At 58.3% G+C, this 21,086-nt stretch overlaps 5 protein-coding genes across 5 annotated transcripts; 2 read left to right on the forward strand and 3 right to left on the reverse strand.

The window, feature by feature from the left end:
• Positions 1-31: 31 nt before the first annotated feature.
• On the reverse strand, positions 32-736 carry MYCTH_2305573 (uncharacterized protein). Its single transcript, XM_003663510.1, has one exon. The coding sequence runs from the start codon at positions 298-300 to the stop codon at positions 79-81; it is 222 nt and encodes a 73-aa protein (XP_003663558.1). The 5' UTR covers positions 301-736; the 3' UTR covers positions 32-78.
• Positions 737-1,876: 1,140 nt separating this feature from the next.
• MYCTH_2305575 (uncharacterized protein) lies at positions 1,877-3,483 on the forward strand. Its single transcript, XM_003663511.1, has 3 exons — positions 1,877-2,046; positions 2,254-2,371; positions 2,453-3,483. Exons 1-3 carry the CDS (start codon positions 1,993-1,995, stop codon positions 3,289-3,291), a joined length of 1,011 nt encoding a protein of 336 aa, XP_003663559.1. The 5' UTR covers positions 1,877-1,992; the 3' UTR covers positions 3,292-3,483.
• Positions 3,484-7,949, reverse strand: MYCTH_2305576 (uncharacterized protein). Its single transcript, XM_003663512.1, has 3 exons — positions 7,430-7,949; positions 4,282-7,340; positions 3,484-4,216 (listed from the first exon to the last, which is right to left on the reverse strand). Exons 1-3 carry the CDS (start codon positions 7,784-7,786, stop codon positions 3,676-3,678), a joined length of 3,957 nt encoding a protein of 1,318 aa, XP_003663560.1. The 5' UTR covers positions 7,787-7,949; the 3' UTR covers positions 3,484-3,675.
• Positions 7,950-9,708: 1,759 nt separating this feature from the next.
• On the forward strand, positions 9,709-10,865 carry MYCTH_2060442 (uncharacterized protein; the record flags this gene model as incomplete). The annotated part of the gene is made up of 2 exons (XM_003663513.1): positions 9,709-9,886; positions 10,006-10,865. 2 exons carry the CDS (start codon positions 9,709-9,711, stop codon positions 10,863-10,865), a joined length of 1,038 nt encoding a protein of 345 aa, XP_003663561.1.
• Positions 10,866-11,353: 488 nt separating this feature from the next.
• On the reverse strand, positions 11,354-20,351 carry MYCTH_49393 (polyketide synthase; the record flags this gene model as incomplete). The annotated part of the gene is made up of 6 exons (XM_003663514.1): positions 11,354-13,823; positions 13,887-14,471; positions 14,570-15,827; positions 15,883-16,103; positions 16,178-19,213; positions 19,366-20,351. 6 exons carry the CDS (start codon positions 20,349-20,351, stop codon positions 11,354-11,356), a joined length of 8,556 nt encoding a protein of 2,851 aa, XP_003663562.1.
• Positions 20,352-21,086: the final 735 nt, after the last annotated feature.

Consider the following 21,086-nt stretch of genomic DNA (forward strand, 5'->3'; position numbering starts at 1 on the left):
AGTCACGCATGACATGTGATCGACTGCTTCGGTGAATAAGCATCATGAAGATAGGTAGGTAGTAGGTGCCACAACTAATTACAGTGTAAATCTGAATTCGTCGCCCCTGTCCAGGTACAGGACCTTGCCCGCTAACCCGGCGGCCTCTACCTCCTTCTTGAAGTCATCGAAGCGGACGGGTATCGTGACGTCCGGGTCGACGAGCCTCATGAGCTGCACCCTGTGCTTGCCATCCATCGTGACCACGATCAGCGGCATCTCGGGCCCGGGGATCGTGGTGCCGCCGAGGTAGTCAAGCATGAGATCGATCTTGTCCCCTTGCAGCCCGCTTCGGGATCTCCTTCAGCTCGTCCGCCATGAGCGTGTCTCCCGAGATGTAGATCCGGTACCCCGTCTCAAATCCTTCCTCCCCCTGTTTCGGCCTTCCTTCCACCGCCGCCGCCGCCGCCGTCGTCGTTGTCGTCCACCCCAACTCGACCAACCACCCGTTCGTCGGCGGCACCGCCCCGAGCAGCTCGTTCATCCTGGCCGGCGTCCCGGGCGGGACATGCTTCCCGGGCCCGGGTGCACGTGGTCGCCAGCGGGCAGGAAGTTGGGGTCCGTCAGCAGGCGCGCCTCCGCGTAATTAACTGATCATCGTCGTCGCGGTCCCGATGAAGTACACGGACCCCTCCACCGCTGCTGCTGCCGCCGCCGCCGGGTCTCTCCTCCCCCCTCCCTCGATGCCCGCGGCCGACTGCTTCTGCTGCTGCTGCTACTACTGTTGCTGCTGCTTGCTGTGGGCGACCGGCAAGACGGGTTCCGGGTCAGGGTGGTGGGTTGCCGCCCTCAGGATGGGGATGCGCTTGTTAGTGTTGGGGACCAGAGGCGGGCGAATCGTCTCGCGTATCGGTCTCAGGGTTTGAGTCGGTGATGCCATTCTGTTGCTTCTGGTGCCGCAGTCTTTCTTCTGGTGTCCCTGAAGGTGATTTTGACGATGAGGACTCAGATGGCACGAGTTGATCATCATGCTGTAGCTTTTCGTGCCGTTGCTGCTCGAGCCTGCGCTCGTGTTCCTCTTGAGACATGAAGTATTCCATCTTCGTTTATGGCTAAAACCGGGACTATGGATGGCTCATCTCAGCGTTTCCGTGGGTGATGTCGCCTTGAATTAGTTATCAGAGGGTAAGGTGACGCCCCGTTGTCGTCATCGATTTATACGCTAGGGGTCCACATGATGAAGCTACCTGCCAAGATCGAGGTTCAGCAGCACCAGGCAAGCGTTGTTGTATAGTGAGATAGAAACGGCAAATCGGCCGGTGTTGTGCAAATTCTTGCATCAATCCAAGGCTTCCGGCCGAAGGTCTGGCCTGATCGCGGCGCGTGGCTGGCCAACCCAACCCAGTGGTTCCGACCCAATCGGCTGGGAACCAACTTGCACCGTCACATTTGTGTTGATGTTAAAAGAAGCAGAAAATACAAATTGCCACTGTTGCATCTCCCCTCACTGAATGCCAATGACTGTGCCAAAGAAGCAGTAGCCAGGTAAGGACAAAAATTCGCAACGATTTGTGTTCAAAAATCCAAAGTGCAAACAAGTCAGCTTCCGCCTGGCCCGATGGTTATGGCTTCGGCCTTTCGGAACTGACACACGCCCACGAGATTCAACCGACACGGAGTCTGCGGTGCCGAGACAGGAGCTCTCGGGTTCACCCGGGGAAGTGGAGGCAGGACTAGGGATTGCGGGATCGGATGCCATCCAAAAAAAAAACGCGGGATTTCCCGAGTTCCGCTGCTGCCGAAGGAGGGCCGGAATCGCGCAAGAGAGGACGCTCGGGCCACCGCCGCCGCGCTTTACCAACTTAGGACCGAACTTTTTTTTTAACGCAACTGAGCGGCAGCTGCCACGCAGTTCCTTTTGCCCCGTTGCTCTCTGTCTTGTTTGTTTTCTTTCCACCAACCCTCCTTGCACCTCCAGTCGCCGTCGACTCCAACACGGTCAGAATATTCAAGATGTTCCTGGGCAGCCGCATCCAGACCCGCGCCTTCTCGGCGTCGGCCCGAAACGTAAGCCCTGCAGCACCCGAGTAAAAACGCATTGGCTTGCTTGCACCTGTCAGACGGGGGCCGTCCTTCCCTCTCAGGTCGGAGGTGACTGGCATTGATCAAAGTCCCTGCTTCGATTGGTGCACCCTCCGCTGGTCTGCTGGCGATGCAATTGCTGCAATTGGAGCCTTTGACATTGCATCCGCTGACAACCTTCCTCCCTCGCAGCTCTCCAAGGTCGCCGTTCTCGGTGCCGCCGGTGGCATTGGCCAGCCGCTCTCCCTCCTCCTCAAGCTCAACCCCAGAGTCACCGAGCTCGCCCTCTACGATATCCGCGGCGCGCCTGGTGCGTCAACTCCCGTCTCTCGAACCTGGCTTCCCCCGTTTTCTTCCTCCTCCTCCTCCTAACACACACACACCCCTTTAGGCGTTGCTGCCGATGTCTCGCACGTCAACACCAAGTCGACCGTCAAGGGCTACGCGCCGGGTGCCGCCAACCTGGCCGCCGCTCTCAAGGGTGCCGAGGTGGTCCTTATCCCCGCCGGTGTCCCCCGCAAGCCGGGCATGAGCCGTGACGACCTGTTTAACACCAACGCCTCCATCGTGCGTGACCTGGCCAAGGCGTGCGCCGAGTCGGCCCCCAACGCCAACATCCTGGTCATCAGCAACCCCGTCAACTCGACCGTGCCCATCTGCGCCGAGGTCTTCAAGGCCAAGGGCGTCTACAACCCCCGGCGCCTGTTCGGCGTCACCACCCTCGACGTCGTCCGCGCCTCCCGCTTCGTGAGCGAGATCAAGAACACCGACCCGGCCAACGAGAACATCACCGTCGTCGGCGGCCACAGCGGCGTCACCATCGTCCCGCTCTTCAGCCAGAGCAACCACCCCGAGCTCTCGTCCAACGCCGAGCTCGTTCACCGCGTCCAGTTCGGCGGTGATGAGGTCGTCCACGCGAAGGAGGGCGCCGGCTCCGCCACCCTCTCCATGGCCATGGCCGGCGCCCGCATGGCCGAGTCGCTCCTCCGCGCCGCCCAGGGCGAGAAGGGCGTGATCGAGCCCACCTTTGTCGACAGCCCGCTCTACAAGGACCAGGGCATCGACTTCTTCAGCTCCAACGTCGAGCTCGGCCCCAACGGTGTCGAGAGGGTCCTGCCCGTCGGCAAGGTCGACGCCAACGAGGAGAAGCTGCTCGAGGCCTGCTTCGCCGACCTCAAGAAGAACATCGAGAAGGGCAAGAAGTTCGTTGCCGAGAACCCGGGCAACTAAAAAAAAAAAAAAAAGGCCTTTCAGCTAGACAAATAATTGACCCTTGCGGATGACCGGGGCTTGGAGGGAGACCACCACGTCTTATGCCTGTGTCCCTGTGTTCCTGTTCGCGTACAATGAAGCACAAAGCGATGCTCTCTGATACATGTATACTAGCAATACAATTTTTGGTATTGAGTCCGGCAGGGCGGCGTGCGCTAGAGATCGTGACCCATGTATTATTATTGATTATCAACTGCGGACGATGGTCCACCGTCGACCACCCACTCCATGTATTCCCAGGCCCTCTATTCTCTACTACACCCATGCTGTTGTTATACACACCAAAGCCCGCAGAACAATTCGGTACACTTGTTGTCTCTTGACAGACTCGCTCGCTCTTAATTAAGCCGCCGCTCTCTGTCCTCCAGTCCGAGCCCTGAGCGCTGCCTGCCTCTCGGCGAGCTTCCTCTCGAACTCGGCCACCTTCTCCATCCTCTTCCGCTCCTCCTCTTCCTCTCTCTTCTTCAGCTCCGCCGCCTTTCGCTCCCGCTCCCTCTCAAGCTGCTCCGGCCTGCGCTCCGCAATGTCCCGCGCCTTCAGGTCGCTAAACAGGTACTTGAGCACCACCTCGATGACGTAGCACGCGACGAAGTCCAGGATCATGACCGCAGTGATGGTCGTCTTGAACTCGTCCTTGAACGGAACCAGCTTCATGGCCTCGTTGAGCTCGGGGATGAACTCGGTCGAGCAGGCAAAGGCGATGGCCGTGACGCCCACGATGCCGTAGAACATGCCCTTATTTTCCGACAGCGACTCGCGGAACGGCCGGCCCTGGTAGTTGACGGCGAAGGTGGAGATCTGCTGGATGAGCTGGAGGAGGTAGACAGCCGAGTTGAGGAGCGAGGGAGAGAAGTCGGCCTCGAGATCGGGCGCTTCGGAGCGACTAGAAACGATTCGGGCTAGTTAGTGATACGCAGGCGGAGGGGGATATGGAAGGGGAAGACCTACGGTTCCAAAACCTCGCAGTACTGCGCAATGTAGATGAGAGTCGCAACGTGCACCGAAAACTGGCCGAGGATTGACCCGATGATGTAGAAGTTGAAGATGTTGGGCTGAGGCCGCTCCTTGGAGAGGCCCTCGACCGACTTGGCACGGGAAATCGAGAGGAAGCAGACGCTCATGAGCATGCCGCTGATGGTGATCTGCCCGTCGCCAAACTTGATGCCCTCCAGGTACAGAACACTCAAGCTGTAGGCGCTGATGAGGCAGTTGAGCGCGAGAATCTTGTACATCTGGATCGTGGCCACCAGCGTGCACCGGCCCTGACGGATAATGTTGGGGATGGCGATGACGTTGCGGAGCTTGGAAGTGAACGGCGCGGCCACGGAGGCATCGCCCAGCTTCAGGGTAGGCGGCTCGTCGTCCATCTCGGCGTCCATCATGGATTGCGTGAGCTTGTCGGCCAATCCGGCAGCCTTCTTGGATGCCTCGGCCTGCTTGGCCTTGCGAGGGTCCGAGTCTATCAGCTGCCGGGCGGCCGGAGAAGTGACCGTCTCGATATTGGTGCCGTTTGCCTTAGCAAGCTGCTCAACCGTGACACCCTTCTTCTGGGCCTCGCGCTCCATCGCCTTCTGGTAATGCGGGTTGGACGGTCCGGGTGGGTAAAGATGGGCGATCATGACGGGAACCGGCGGAGGCGGCTGGCCCCAGCGCTTCATGAGGTCAACCTGCTTCTGGTAGAGGTCCTTCATCTTGGTATTGCGCGCGTGCTCGGCAATGCGAGTCAGGTCTTCCTGGGTGCCGTTGAGCAGAGCAACACCAATGTGAGCCTGCTTGAGGGCGCCGACATCGTTGGTGCCGTCGCCAGCCATGAGGGTGTAGTAGCCCATGTCCTTCAGGCCCAAGAGGATATCCTCTTTCTGCTTTGGCGAAACGCGGGCGTACACCCATGTATACCGCAGAAGCGTTTTCCAACCGACCTGGCCCTTGAACTTGTTCAGCGCATATCCGGTCACGCAGAGGTCCTTCGTCTTGATGATCTCCGGGTCGATAGGCTTGGTCGGGTCGACGTCAATCCGGACCTTGTCGTCAACGCTGCGCCAGATCAACGACTCCTCGCCGTGCACGCTGTGCTCCGGAGCGTCCAAGATGAGAACATCGCGGTCGACAATCTCGACTTCCCTAGCAACGTGAACAGCGGTGAGCGGGTTGTCACCGGTGATCATGACGACGCGGTGGCTGCTCTCGCTGAGCATTTGAACGGCCTGCTTGGCATCCTCCTTGAGCGGGCACTGAAGGACGAGGAAGCCGGCAAAGTGGAGATCTGCCTCGACATTCTCGCGCTTGAGATCGTTGATCTTGCTCGCGCCGAGCTCGCCTTCGGTCGTGAGATGCTTGTACGCCAACGCCAGGACCCTGGAACCCCGGCGAGTGAAGTACTTGAACGTTTCCTCATAGTCCTTGGGAACGGTAACCAGCATCTTCATGATCGTCTCGGGCGCGCCCTTGACGGCAACGAAGGTACCTCTCAGCTTGCGGCCGGTGCTCGGGTCGGTGGCGTTGATGGAGGTAACGGAGCTCTGGCGCTTGAGAGCAGACGAGAATTGGAAGCGGCGCTTAACTTGGACGGTGCCCACGGTTCCGGGGGCCCCCGGCTTGCTTGTCAGGATGTCATTCTTCCCCAGGCTCCAACCAAGGGCGTTCAACGTGGCCTTCTCCATCGGATCACCAACGATGTCGCCTTCGTCAAGCTTCACCAGGGCATGAGCGGATGCGAGGACCAGAGTGGTCTCCATGCTGGTTGCATGGACAGGGCTCATGCGGCTGTGGGCACCGTCAGACTCCCGAGGCGTGTTGGTACCGGAATGGCCGAGCCCGAGACCGGCAATACCCTCGACCACCAGGTCCTCGCCCGTCAGAGTGCCGGTCTTGTCGAAGCAGGCCACATCGATGCGACCAGCAAAGGGGAGTCTGAAGGGTTCAGTGCAGAAGATGGCATACTTGGCAAGCGCCGACAGGCTGGTGTTGACAGCCAGGCTGAGCTCCATGGGCAGCTCGGGCGGGACAACGCTCGTGACGATGAGGATGCAGTCGAGCAGCAGCTTGGAGCGCTTGCGATCCTTGCGCACACCTTCATCCCAAACGTACCACGAGGCAGCCAGGGCGAAGACGAGGAGGAACAGGATGAAGAGCAGCGCCTCGGCGTTGTTGGCAGACACGCGCTCGGTCGAGTAGATCATGGTCCTCACGAGGCTTCCCTGTGAGGTCTCGAAGCCTGTCTTGGTGACGATGGCCATGGCACCATTATCAGGAGGCGGAGGGACGCCCGAGGCGAGCTTTGGCCTCTCTTCATCAGCACTGCCATGGGTGATTTGCAGGACCTTGGTGCCGCCCCACAAGAGCGAGTTCTTGTCCAAGCCTTCGGGATCAATGGGAGCGTCGCCAGGACGGAGCTGGATCGAGTCCTTCAAGAGTGGGGTGCTTTCACCAGAGAGCATGGCCTCGTTCACGATGGCGGTGCCCTCGACGAGGATCATGTCACAGGCCACGCCACTGTCCTCCTTGGTCCGGGTAACGGATACCAGGTCGCCCGGCAGCAGCTTGTCGCTCTGAATCTGGGTCCACTTTCCAAGACGGAAGACGTATATATCGTACGGCTTGATGCTCATGCTGCGGAACTCGGTCAAGGTGCGCTGGCGCTGCCACACGACGGTGCTCTCGAACATGACGAGCATGAAGAGGGTGAAGAGCGAGTAGTACCAGTACTCGTCCAGCAGCCAGAGGCCGACACAGAAGACCTGGAAGACGAAGAATGGTGCTACGGCATGCTCCTTGAACAATTCGGTGAAGGTCGGAACGGGAATGTCGAACGTGTTGGTGCCATAATGCTGCTCGAGGCGCTCCAGGTCGACAGCACTCGTGATACCTCTTGACTTCTGAAACGTTTCGAGCTTCGGCTTCGGTTCTGTGTCGATGGCGTACACCAGAGTTCCAAACGATTTCGTCTCAGGGTTGTAGAGGAAGCGGCGTTTCTGGAAGAGGAACGAGGTGTTCGTCTTGTCACCGACCTAGGACGGATTGGGTCCGTCAGCGCCTGTCACCGTCCGGGGAGAAAAGGGGCTTTGGATTTGGCTTTGGCTTTGGCTCTCTGGCTTACTTTGGTGCGCTCGAGCTTGCAGATATCGGCAGAACCGGCATTCGCGGCGGGGATGACCTTGATCAGCAGCGCGTCATCGACAGAGCGCGCCTTCTTGGCGGTAAATGCGGCGTTGAGGTTGACGCTCCAGTGAGTGCAGAGCCAGACCAGCGTCTGGCAGGTGATAATTGTGCCAACCCATACGAAAGTCCATTCGGGCGCTTGAATGTGCTTCTCGTACAGCTCGGGCGTCAAGTAGTAGCGCAGAAAGACAGGCCAGATGATGGCGAAGGGCCAGACGTAGGCGTGCTGATACAGGGGTAGCGGCCGCAGCAGCTCGGCGCTCTGGATCTGCTCGTTGTCGACGAGCGGCGCCATGGCTGATCGAGCGAGCGGGGGTTCACAATGGCCGTCTATGGTGTCCTCATTGAAGGAGTGGCCGGGCCGGAGCAGTGTGGGTGGGCGCTGATGGTGGGAAGAAGAAGAAACCTGGAGGAAAAATGTCCCGATGGAACGACGAGCGCGAGTTCGTGGAATGCGGACGTTTCTGCTTGGCCCACTCAACGTGGTGGCATCTTTCTTGGCGCCGCCGCGAGCACGCGGCGGGCAGCTGCTGCCACGTGGAACATCTGGTAGCAATCCCCAAAGGCCCAAAGACTCATTACCTATCAGGAAGCCTCTGGAAGGGCAAGCAATTTTCAACGCTACTTATAGGGACCAGCCTATTTCACTCCTACATAATAATCTAAAAATGTGCCATTCAGTTTTGGAAAGCTGTCAGACTTTAAGACGTACACTTGTAGAAAGGAGTTTAGCTCTTTGAAGTCATCTGGAAATTCTAAACCCCGCCAAACCTTTAAAAGCAACTGGTTAATTCCCAGAAACGGTATAATTAGCTAGCGGAATAATCCGTACAGACACCACGTCCACGCTCTGTAATCACGCTTCAGCCATTGCCTCAACCCTTAGTTGATGATGCTGACACTTTGGTATTTCTAACTACCGATTTTCCGCAACCCGCCTTTCTTCGTGATGCGTAGTCTTCGGTAAGAAAAACACTGAATCCATCACCTCGGGCTGGTCACTGCAGAACATGCAATAATTAATTAATCGCTCGGATACCAAAGCAACGACTAATTAGATTTTGTGATACGGTAGGGTTGGCTCTAAGCATGATCTACTTCGAGCTACTTCAGCTCCTTCTTGGACACTCTTCAACTCGCGGCAGCCGTGCGGACAACGCAGATTGGTCAGGTGTCGTATCGCCTCTGCTAAAACTATTAAACACCGTGAAGTCCAACGCATTAAAGGCCCGCCCACAAATACTTTAAGTTTTCCTTCATAATTATCTGTTGCCCCCTGTACATTACGTACGGCCTTTGGTGGGATCTCAGGACGAGACCAACGGTGTTGAGGATTATGTTCATTTCTATGAGAAGAATAGCAGCGAGAGAGTGCTTCAGTTTCTCGTCGAAAGTTGTGTTGAGTGAATCTCTCGCAGCCACCGACCTCCTCGCTAATTCAGCGAAGACGCACGGCATGTTCTCATACAGCGAGACCATCATGGCGGCTAGGCGCTAGGTCCTAATTCTCTCTGTGAGGAACGTACGTCCGCTTGGAATACTGCACTGTTGTGGTTTTGCGGGCTCCCTGTAAATAATGTACCGTTTGCTTGGCCTTGTGTAAACGATAAGCGATCTATTGTTTACCACGGACTCTGCTTTCGGGGAAAATCAAGTGACCGTGTCCTACAACGAAGAAGATAAGTAATTAGCCACTCAACCTTCGTAGCTCGGGCCTTCGGACCCAACTTTGCCGCCTGCGCCTCTCCTGTTTTACTTCATATTGCTGAATGTAATCATCTGGTCAACGGGGGAGTCGTCACGGTTCTGTCAATCGGTCAAACGGGGCTCGTACGGCCCATACCTTCTTTTTTTGGGCGGGCTTGACGGATATAACGGGCGAAGTACTCCGATTGGTTCCAAGTTTGCGAGTTTGTGACGCGATCGAGTGTGCGGACAAAGAAGGCACCAAACGACCATCAACGGAGATAGAGCCGAATATGCCACACTGTCGAGTTGCACATCGGCACATCGGACTGCGGATATACCGGGTTCCAGGAACTTCCCGAAACCGAAAGATGTGAGTAGAGCGAAAGATTTAGATATCGGTCCTGGCGGGCAGTTGCCATTTGGCTTCTTCTGCATCTGCTAATTAAATAGCCAGGACCAACCACCGACAATATTCCTCCTCTCTACGTTCGTCTGCGAAGAAACCAGTCCTGCTTATCAGCAGCAAAAATGAGTGCCGCGACAAAGATCATTACTCGGCCCTTGGGCAAAAATGGCCCTCTGGTGCCGCGCATCGGACTCGGCCTGATGGGCTTGAGCGGCGCCCACGGCGTGCCCAGACCTGACTCTGAGCGACTCGCATTCCTGGACAAGGCATATGAGATGGGAGAGACCTTTTGGGATACGGGTATGTTTGGTTTTCCTTATTCCCCTCCCCCGCCCCCGCCCCCCGAGACAACCATCATCTTCTTGCCTGCTCTCTTTAAAATGGTGACATTGGATCTAATTAATGCCCATGCCGCACAGCCGACATGTACAACGATTCCGAAGACCTGCTGGGCAAGTGGTTCGCCGCCAACCCGGAGAAGCGCGGATCCATCTTCCTGGCCACCAAGTTCGGTTACCGGCGCAACGAAAAGGGCGAGCATGGCATCGACACGTCTCCCGAGTACGCCCGCCAGGCGATCGAGAAGTCTCTCAAGCGGCTCGGGACCTCGTACGTGGACCTGTACTACCTGCACCGGCTCGACAAGGCGACGCCTGTCGAGAAGACAATTGCCGCGTTGGCCGAGCTCAAGCGGGAGGGCAAGATCCGGCACATTGGGCTGAGCGAGTGCAGCGCGTCGGCCTTGCGCCGTGCCCACTCCGTCGAGCCCATCTCGTGCGTGCAGATGGAGTACAGTGCCTTCAGCCTGGACATCGAGGCCCCCGAGCACGCGCTCCTGGCCACCGCTCGCGAGCTGGGCATCGCCGTCGTGGCCTACAGCCCGCTCGGCAAGGGCATGCTGGGTGGCGGCATCCGGTCGGCCGAGGACGTGTCGAAGCCGGGCGACATGCGCGCCGCTTTTGCTCCCCGCTTTGCCAAGGAGAACCTGGACGCCAACCTCGCCCTCGTCAACAAGCTGACCGAGATCGCCGCCAACAAGGGCATCACCACGGCACAGCTGGCCTTGGCCTGGCTGCTCGCCCAGGGTGACGACATCTTCCCCATCCCAGGCACCAGAAATCCCGAGAGGCTAGCTGAGAACCTCGGCGCCCTGGAGGTGACGCTCACGGAAGACGAGGAGAAGGCCATCCGGCAGCTTGCCGACAAGGTGGCGGGATCGAGACTTGGCGCCATCTTGACCGATTACTACTTTGGTGACTCGCCGCCCTTGGAGGCTTAAGGGTATTATTGTCCCTTGTATCGCTCAGTGCTTGTTTTCGCGTCGTGGTGGAGCGAGGAATTTAGCCTGTAATTATTGTAGCGTGATTGGTGTTCAAGCTAGGGTATGATTTACTGTTATCATTACCCCGGTGATATGCTCGTGATGGCCCTCTGAGAAGAAGGTGTTCCTGCTTCCTCTACCCAACATTCAACTTCCGCAATGACTGATGGCCTCTTGCCAGCTGAGCGTATTCATGCAGAGGTTTGGACTGGCAATTTCATTATGAAAGCTAATTATCGTTTAATACCTACGAGAAGTCGCCCTGCTAAGAACTGAACGGGCATGGAATCCATCACGGTAAGAAGAAATCAAGCCACCGAAACGCCGGCACACCGAAAAAGAGAATAAAAAAGAAAAGAGAACGAAAAAAGAGGAAAACAACAGTAACAGACTCAGCACCCTCCTGAAAGGCAAACACAATTTGGGGTTTCCGTATTTCGTCCACATTAGCCCCTTTTCTTCAGCAGAGCCGGGTACGAGGCCGACCCGGGCTCATCAAACGTCTCAATGAGTGCCGCCACGGCCGGATGCAGCCCCGCGGCAATAGCCCTGCGCATCCACTCGTCCATGGGTAAGACCTCATAGGGCTTCTCACAGCCCTTATGGCGCGCGATCTCGGCCATGCTATGCATCGGGATGACAATGTCACCGACATTGTTCACGTACTTGATATCCTTGCTCTCACCGCCACGCAAGAGGCCGCCCACAACATCGTCACACACGCTGCGCACATAGACCAGATCGAAGCTGCCCTTGTTGTGATCGACGCGGGGCACAGCGGTGATGGCGTGCGCGTAGTGCAGCAGCGCGTTAACCCAGTCCATTCCGGCACGGTCGTTGGTGGCGTCGGCACCTTCGCGGATGATGGTGGACGGGCGTTGGATCCAGATGGGCAGGCCGGTCGCCTCATGGACCTGCTCCAGCATCCGCTCGCACACCCACTTACCGCACATGTAGCCATGCGCGCCGTCGGGGGGCGGCAGGGCGCCGGTCTTGGTGGCGGGGATCTCCGGGAAAGCGTCGAGCCCGGCGAACAGGGCCACGCCGGCGCTCGAGATGTAGTGCAGCGGGATCATGCGGCGCACACACCGCTGTACAATCTCTCTCGTGGAACCAACATTGGTGTCGCGCACGGCCGAGTAGAACTTGAGGTGCGACGTGTCGGAGCCGTTGTGGATGACGGCGTCGGCCTCGTCAAAGATGGCTTTCTCTTCCTCCTCTGCGAGCCCGAGCCTTGGGGCGCCGAGATCCCCCTCGTAATAGACAACGCGATCGCTGGGAGGAGGCAGCTCGCCCTTGGCCAGCCGGTCAGCGAGCTGGCGCACGGCGACACAGATGATCTTCTCAATCGACGGCTCGGCCGCGAGCCTTTCGAGGAGGTGGTGGCCCAGAAGCCCCGTGGATCCCGTCAGGATCACCACTCTTGGGACCTTGCTCGGAGCCTTGGTGTCGGCAGACGGCAAGGTCAGCTCTGGCGGACAGGCCTCAGCTTCCCAGTCGATACCAGAGATCCTCTTGGGCGGAGTAGCACTGCCAGGCGACGTCGCTGCGGTGTCGGGCACCTGGCCGTTTGATGTGCTGGCCGGAGTGTCGGCCGTGTTTGTTTCAGAGCTGCTGTCGTCTGCCTTGCCATCGGCCACAGCTCCTTGTCGGACCTCGGGGATCAGCTCGGCGGGAACGCCTTCGACAGCAGCCTCGACGAGGCTCGACATCTGGGCGTCGTTGGCCATGATCTTGAGCACCGGGATGCTGACCTGCAGATTCTTGAGGAACCACGACCGGATGTCGACTGAGATGAGTGAGTCTAGACCCAGGTCGATGCTGCGCATGTTCATCATGTCGTCGTCGCCCGTCGAGATCTGAAGGATTCTCCGCAGCTGGGCGGCAAACGCGCTCTTGACAACCTGGAAGACCTCACCCTCGGAGCGGCACGCTTTGAGGCTATCCAGGACGGATGCAGTGTTGGTCTTCTCTTTGCCCTTACCACCATCGGTCGTCTTGTTCACGACAAGGCGCGCAAACTTTGGATCAGTGTACCATTTGGGCATGTTGGGCGTGTCGGGAGAGATCTCGAGCAAGCCGGTAGAGATCTCAGGCCCGTCAGGTGAGTCGAGGTATCCCGCCTCCATGACCTCCGCGAAGATCTGGTGGAAGTCCTCTTCGGACAGGTGGGTGAGGTGCGTGTTAGCCACTGTGAGATCGAGTTGGCGCGCAGATTGCGTGATGTAGCCGACGCCGATAATAGCACCCACGTTTGCCACGCTGGAGACCAGGCCGCGACGTCTCCGGGCAGCCGCCACACCGCACATGCCCATGTTTGCAGCGGCGTAGTTGGCCTGGCCGACGTTGCCGATGACGCAGTTGATAGACGACAGGAGGACAAAGAAGTCGAGGTCGACGTCGTGGAAGATGCGATCCAGGTGCAAGCTGCCAAGCACCTTGGGCCGGATGACATCAGTGACTTGCTCGAAGACCATGTTGCGTACCATGCCATCTCGGAGGACCATGGCACCATTGAGGACGCCCACGATGGGCGGAAGCGTGTCGACAATGGTCTTGTGTACGGCTCGAAGGGCGGCCTCATCCGTCACATCACAGGAAAGTGTGCGGACGGTTACCCCATTGGCCGCATGGTTGTCAATCCATCCTTGGTCGACTTTCGGGTTGCGGCTGGTGAGGACTAGATACTTCACTCCCCGGTCGATCATCCAGTCGCACAGCGAGATTCCCAGCGCGCCCGACAGACCACACAGCCAATAGGTCTTGTCGCTCTTGAAGAGCGGGATGATGTCGAACCTAGTAACTCTGGCGGGGAGCACAGTTGCCGTGGTCCAGTCAACCACCGTCGAGGGATCGCTGGGACGCTCGTTTCCGGCGACGGCCTCAAGCGGGACCGTCGTCGTCTCGACGGCAGCACTACCGTCCTGGCCATATTGGGCAGCCGCCTTAAGTGTCGCTCCTATGAGCTCGTCGATCGACGCGCCATGTTGAGTGGCCTGTGACGAGTAGATTGTGTCGGCGGTCTCCCTGCGGCTGAAAGGGGGCAGCACCGACAAAATTGTCTGCTCATTGTCTGATGCGTCCACAGAGAAGCCGACAAAGAGGGCGACATCTACTGGCAATACCCGGCTGACCTCGGCCTTCCCTGCATATTCAGGTAGTCGAACCCAGGAGTTTGGAAGTTTGTGGGCCTCCTCATCCGATCCGTCCACCGCGAAGATGACCTGGATTTGCTTCTGAGCCGCTTGAGCTTCGATTGCCCGAGCCACGTCTTCAGGGGCGTTGTGTACGACAATGGTCTGCCCGGGATACAGTGGCTTGAGTATGGCTGCGGCAATGAGATGAGTAGCTGTGACCTTGAGAATCGTAGTTTCGGAGGGGCTGGAAGCATTGAGGGGCACGGTATGCTCCACGGGAACTCTGAGCACGGAGACCGGGGATGATACGAGGGCCAAGTACCGAGCACCGTTGGAATCCGCACCCACGGCGAGGAACCGATGGCCAATAGGGGTCTTGATAGCGGACAGAATGCTCTGTGTGGTACGCAGCTCGATGGTATTGGGCCTAGAGCGTCAATATGTCAGCATGGATAATTGCATGCTGAATACAAGATTGGGAAAGAGGGAGGAAGGGGCTAAGAGATGACAATAGGAAGCACATACTTCGTGATCTTAAATCTCTCGTCGTATCTTGACAGCTGCCTCACGAAGCAGTTCCCGCTGTCCTGGACAAATTCAACCTCGGCCTGGCGCAGGTCGACTTCGTGGCCAATAAGCCTCCGTGTGGAGTTTAGGCGGTTGTTTGCGGCCGGGATCATCGTCAGACGAGGCACCAGCTCGCGGCCCTGCTCGTCAATGATCATCTCAGGCTCCACCGTGTACAAGATGTCCCGGCTCCGGAGCTGTTTCGAGTTGAACCTCACGAAGGCCTCAACGATAGTCTTGGCGTCAACCTGGTTGACGTCGGCTATGTCAAGATACTGAAGGTGAAGATCGTCTTCCTCGTGCACCGCCGACCGGCCGAAACCCACACTCATGTTATGGTACGGCTCGTCACGGAGTCGGCCCTTGGTGAGCCAAAGAACAGACTTCTGGCCTTCGAAGAAGCGGCGGAAACTGTACCATCTCTCCGGGGTGATGTCTTGGAACACCGGGTGGTCGAGGTCCGCCAGACTGATGATTTTAGCATCGGGGGTTGCGACCTTGTTGGCGTCCACCTCCTCGAGAGTGGGGTACGCGTGCACCTGAGAGCCGAGGCCAGACAGGATACTCTCGATGCCGCGAGCGAGCTTAGCGACGGCAGGCGTTTGGCCACCGACGAGCACGACGTCTTTGACCGGAGGGCTGATGGGCGACGAGAGCGGGTTTCTGGCTAGCTCGATCCGGGTGTCGACGGCCTGCGAGACAAACAGGGTGATGCCAAAGGTGTCGAACAGTTTAGGGGGTGACATGGTGTCGATCCCAGAGAAACCGTTGCGCTTCAGAATGTCGTCCCATTGAGCAGCATTGACAAGCGGGGACAGCGTGCGGCCCTCGTCGATGCCCCGCCACCAACCGGGCAGGGTGCCGAAGATGAAGCCGGCTCCCACCTGCATCATACCGTCGCTGCTGCCCTCACCGATCAACAGGTACCCGCCCGGGCGGAGCAGCTTGCGCAGATTTCGCACGCTCTCTTCTAGCCTTGCGGTAGCATGCAGCACCATGTAAGCGACGACGACATCGTAGGCCCCCTGAGTGAAGCCTTGCTCCACGGGATCACGCTCGGCATCACACGTCTTGAAGACGATGCGATCCACCCATGGAGAGAGCGCCTCTGCCGCGTTCTCGAAGAAACTGGACGAGATATCGGTAAAAGTGTAACTGTCAAAGCTCCTCCCAATGGCATTGAGGATGTGTTTGGTAGCACCTCCGGTGCCAGCGCCTGAGAGAAACAGAATTAGCCCTGCGCAATCCCAAATAGTGGTGCGTCTTCGTACCGATTTCTAGCAGGTTTAGATGGGGGTGACGGTCTGAGATCTGCTTGACGACGCTGCCTAGCCACTGGGCCGACTGCATGGTTCCGAACCCGTGAGCGTAGTATTCATCCAAGAGCCCAGACTCGCGGAAATGCTCCAGCATCGTAGTCTCGCCCTTGAAGACTCGCGGCATGACTTCGCCTACAAGCAACATGATTCTGACATCGGAATTGTTGCCAACTCTGTGGGAGGGGAATTGGTTAGTCAATTACTTATTTGGTACTTCTCTGGAAAACACAAAGGTTGAATCACTTACCCTTTGGCCTTGATTTCGTCCAGAATATCCTGCAGCATGTCATTCTTCCATTCCTCTTTGGCGAACTTGTTTTCGTCCCGGTCTAGAAGATCCGTGATGTAGCGGGCGTAGTTGAGATAGTGGCACAGCGGAGACTCAGACCTAGCGGGCGAGTCCTGGGGAACATCGCGATCAAACTGCCGCAAGTAGAAGTTGACGATGCGGCTCAGGATCCACATCATGTCCTTCTCGTATTGGGTTACGGGGATCCCGTCAGCAGCGGTGTAGCCATCGGGGTTGGCGGGCACTAGGTCCATCTTGCAGAAGATATTGTGGTCATCACTGGCCCCGGCACCAACGGGCTTGAAGAGGACATGGTCCACCTGCACTGCGGCGTGGTTTGAGCCGTGGAGATAGATGTTGACGTTGCCCGAAAATCCGGACCCAGGGCTCGAGCGGTCCTCGGGATTACAGGTGGAATCAACCTCCATGAAGTCGACCTCGCTTACCCCTTCTGGCCTGGCCAACGCCGAGGGATTCACCCTAATTTTGGAGATGGTTGTGGGTAGGTGCAAGTTCCGCAGTTGCTCATCGCCCGGGTAGCTGTACGAGACCATGATGGACTGGAAGGCAGCATCCAGATCGACGGGGTGAATCAGCAGACCAACACAGTCGGGGGTCGATGCCCGCTTGGCCACGCACGCGGCGCGCCCAAGCTTGCGCTCGAGCGTCACGAGGGACCTGAAGGGGCCGCTGAAGTTGTACTCGAGGCTTTCCATGAAGCCATACAGACGTGGCTCCTCGACGGGGATCATGTGTGGGGGCTTCGGTTGCCGCTCAGGGAGGAGGTTGGGCGACGCATCCTCGCACAATGACAGCCGCAAGTCTGCGTCGACGGCAAGTGTGAGATCCGAGGCTGCATCACCGCCTAATGCCGCAGAGTATGAGAATCGGGCCTCGATGTGTTCTGGGTGCTTCCGGTCACGCGTGATGTTGGTCAACTCGGCCAGTACCTCGATTCCAGTGTCGTTGTTGCCGCTGAAGGCAACAGCCTGATGGATCGTCAGGTCGGCTAATTCGATGAGGCGGATGTTCTTGCCCGCTGCGAGCACCCGGGCTGCCTCCAGCGCGGTGGCCACGTATCCAGCTGCAGGGAACACGACCTGTCCCTGCACCGTGTGGCCTTCGAGCCACTGCATCTCGCTGGGCTTCAGCACGTTCTTCCAGCGCAGTGCGTGGGCGCTGCTGTCGGGTGTGGGATCGCCCAAGAGCGGGTGGAAGGCCGGTTGGCGCAGACGCATTTGGCGCGACCTTCGGGATTCGCCCCAGTATTTGGTCTCGTGGTTCCACTGGTATGACGGGAGATCCTTGAGGACGCGGAAATGCTGCTTTTCGCCTGAGAGCGCCGCCTCAAAGCTACTCAGGTCAACCGACCCCTTATCCAGATGGCTCCACAAGAACCCAAGGGCGTTTGACAAGGCTTCGATGGCGTGAACGCCGCGGGAGAGCGATCCTTGATAGGGAAGCGGTTTCTGAAGCACCTCCTGGATCGTCTGGCCGGACGGACTCTTGAGCGCCGGATGGGGGCCAACCTCAATTGCGACGTCAAACGAGATGCCTGACGATAGGGCTGCCTCAAGCGCCCGGGAGAAAAGGACCGGCTTGACCATGTTTTGCACCCAATATTCATCGCTGAGCTCCGGTGAGTACTCCATGGGTTTCCCGTCAAAGACACTGGAATACCAAGTGCAGGGACGGGGCAGCGAGAGCTTCCGAGCCTTGATGCCGGCACGCCTCATTCCCTGAAGGTAGGGGTCAGCCGCGGGGACCATGTGGAGCGAGTGGTAGGCATTGTCCACGCGCAGCCGGCGATGGAACTTCTTCTCCTCCCCCATGATGGCCTCGAGCTCCGCGATAGCATCCTCATCGCCTGAGATTGTGACGCTAGATGATGAGTTCACAGCTGCCACGGAAATGCGGCCGGCAAAGTCAGGGTCACTGCAGATCTCCTCGGCGTCGGCGGGCGAGGTGCCCACTGCGAGCATGGCTCCGGCAATGTGACTGCCGTTGGGGCTGCCAGCATGTTTGCAGTTCAAGCCGCGGTAGTAGGCAACGCAGAGGGCGTCGCGCGCTGTCAGGAAGCCGGCGGCATACGCGGCGCCGACCTCGCCGCCCGAGTGGCCCACGACGGCATCAAAGTGGATGCCAGCCGCCCGAAGGAGATCCACGAGCATGATCTGCACTGCCGTGTTGAGCGGCTGCGAGATCGCACTCTCGCCCATCCGAGAGACGGAGGGTGCTGCCAGGATCTCGGCCTCGAGGGACCATGATGGACGGTCAGGGACAGGGAGCTCACCAAGAGACACCTCCAAGTCGCGGATGATCTTGGCGGCGAACGGCGATTCCCTGATAAGTTCGGCCGCCATGCGTGGATACTGGGCACCTTGACCCGTAAACACACCCAGGAGTTTGGGAGATTCGTCTCCGCGGCGTCTCAGCGTCCTGGTACTGATGTTAGAGTCCTGGCTCTCCAAGCGCGCCAAGATGTTGACTTTCAGAGCGTCGACGCTAGTGGCTGGGAAGGAGATGCGATGGGAAAAGACCGTTCGGCGATCTCGCAGCGTGTACGCCAAGTCGTGGGCATCGACGTCTGGATGTTCTCCCAAATGCGCGGCATAGGCCGAGAGCGTGGCCCGGAGGGAGTGCTCGGACGCTGCAGAGAAGACGAACGGGCTAAACAGCGCTCTATCATTGCGTCCAGGTTCGACACCTCCACGGTCATCGTAGCTTTCTAGGATGGCATGGGCGTTGGTGCCTCCGAAGCCGAAGCTGTTGACGCTGGCCCGTCTTGTTTGGACAGCTGGCCAAGGCTTGGCGGCGCGGAGGATCTCCAGGTTCTTGTAGAACGGCTTGACAGAAGGGCTGAGGTTGTCGAAAAGGAGGTTCGGGGGAATCTGGCCGTGTTGAATAGCCAACTTGGCCTTGAGAAGTGCAGCAATACCGGCTGTACCCTCGGTGTGGCCAAGCACCGTCTTGATGGAACCAACGTACAGACGGCTGTCGTTACTTCCTGGCCGTACACCTTGCTGCCCGCCAAAGAATGCAGTACTGATGGCCTCAGCTTCAATGGGATCTGAAAAACATCAAAGCGTCAGTTCGTGGGCAACATTTCAGGATCCCTTCTGCCTCCAGGATATCAGGATTCTCACTTACCGCCAGCCGGCGTGCCGGTTCCATGCGCCTCGAAATATTGAGGGCGATCGGCTGGCGCGTTGATGTCGAGGCCAGCCCTGGCGTATGTGCTCTCGATCAGGGCCCGTTGAGCCGTCGCGCTCGGCATGGTGAGCCCCGTCGTCGTGCCGTCCTGGTTAAGTCCCGTCTCGCGGATGATGCACTCGATATGGTCGCCATCAGCGATGGCAGCACTGAGGGTCTTCAGCAAGATAGCCGCCACGCCGTCTCCACGGGCGTAGCCATTGGCGTCCTTGTCCCACATTCGGCCGCGGCCATCGGGCGACAGCATCTTGAGCTTGCTCTCGATGATATATGTCTCAGGCCCCAGGATGACGTTGGCACCACACGCCACAGCCATGCGCGAGTCGCCTGCGCGCAGCGTCTGAATGGCCGAGTGTACGGCTACAAGACTTGATGAGCAGGCCGTGTCGATGGTCACGGCGGCGCCGTGCCAGTCGAAGAAGTATGAGATACGGTTCGACAGGATAGCCCGGGATGTGCCGACGGCGAAGTAGGTCGGAGCGGCATCCAAGTCACGCAACAGCATGGCTTCATAGTCGCCAATCATGACACCTGCATAGACTGCAGTATCGCTTCCTTTCAGGCTGTCCAGTGTCATGCCGGCCGACTCGACCGCCTCATAGACGGTTTCTAGGAGAATCCGCTGCTGAGGGTCCATGGCGCGCGCCTCGATGGGGTTAATTCCGAAGAACTCGGCATCGAAGGCGGTTGGGTCGTCGTTCAGGAGGTAGGAGTGCCTCACGTTGGAACGACCGTGGTGCGCTCCATCCGGATGATAGAAGCCATTCGCGCTGAAGCGGCTCTCTGGGATCTCGGAGCGCACATCGCGAGGCTCGCGGAGGAGGTCCCAGAGCTTCGAGGGAGAGCTCGCATCGCCAGCGAAGCGGCAGGCGCTGCCCACGATGGCAATGGGTTCTTGTGATGCAACCTTGGATGGCATTATGACAAGAGTTTCTGAATAGGACACCTTCTTTCAGTACCAACGAAGTTGAGTCAGTTCGATACTGAGTAATTAGTGTCGCTGTGGCTGAGCAAACAGGCTTGGTTGAACAACATACTGGTGCCTGTCTGACCGACTAGCCGACTAGTTAAGTGTAGCTCACACATGGGGGGGAGTGTTTTTACTACCGGCAACGGACCTCCAATGATTGGTGTCGAACGGGAGTCGGCACCCCGACGACAAGCTAGTTGCATCTACGCGGTCGGTTCCTGCATCTCAGAATGCCACACCGTGGTGTTCGTCCGACGCCGAACTGACCCGGCAGCGCGACGGGCATCCGAGTCGGATTCGGAGCCTCGCTACTCCATGATCTACTGCGCAGATAGCAGACCGCAGGCGAATTAACCGGCTGATGTTTTGCGCGAAGGGTCTGGTTCCAACGCGGTGTCTCATGCCGAAAGAGGCAAACCGACGGCGGCCGACCTTCCATCGCCACCTGGATACCTTGATGGCTGCCGGCTTGGTTTTCGGATCCGAATTCGCATACGTCGTAGAGGTAGCCGTTGCCGGCTTTAGGAAACTGACAGTCCTGTCGTGCCAGACTGGAAAGATCTCTCCGCCGATGCTTGTAGGCGCTGGCCACATCCTCTTTCTTCCTTGTCGCAATTCCTTCACGAAGGTGCTGCTGATCAGCTACCGGAGCGTCGGGATGTATGAGATTGCGTTTGGCGACTG

This window comes from Thermothelomyces thermophilus, chromosome 3 (assembly GCF_000226095.1).
Source record: "Thermothelomyces thermophilus ATCC 42464 chromosome 3, complete sequence".
Classification (NCBI taxonomy): domain Eukaryota; kingdom Fungi; phylum Ascomycota; class Sordariomycetes; order Sordariales; family Chaetomiaceae; genus Thermothelomyces; species Thermothelomyces thermophilus.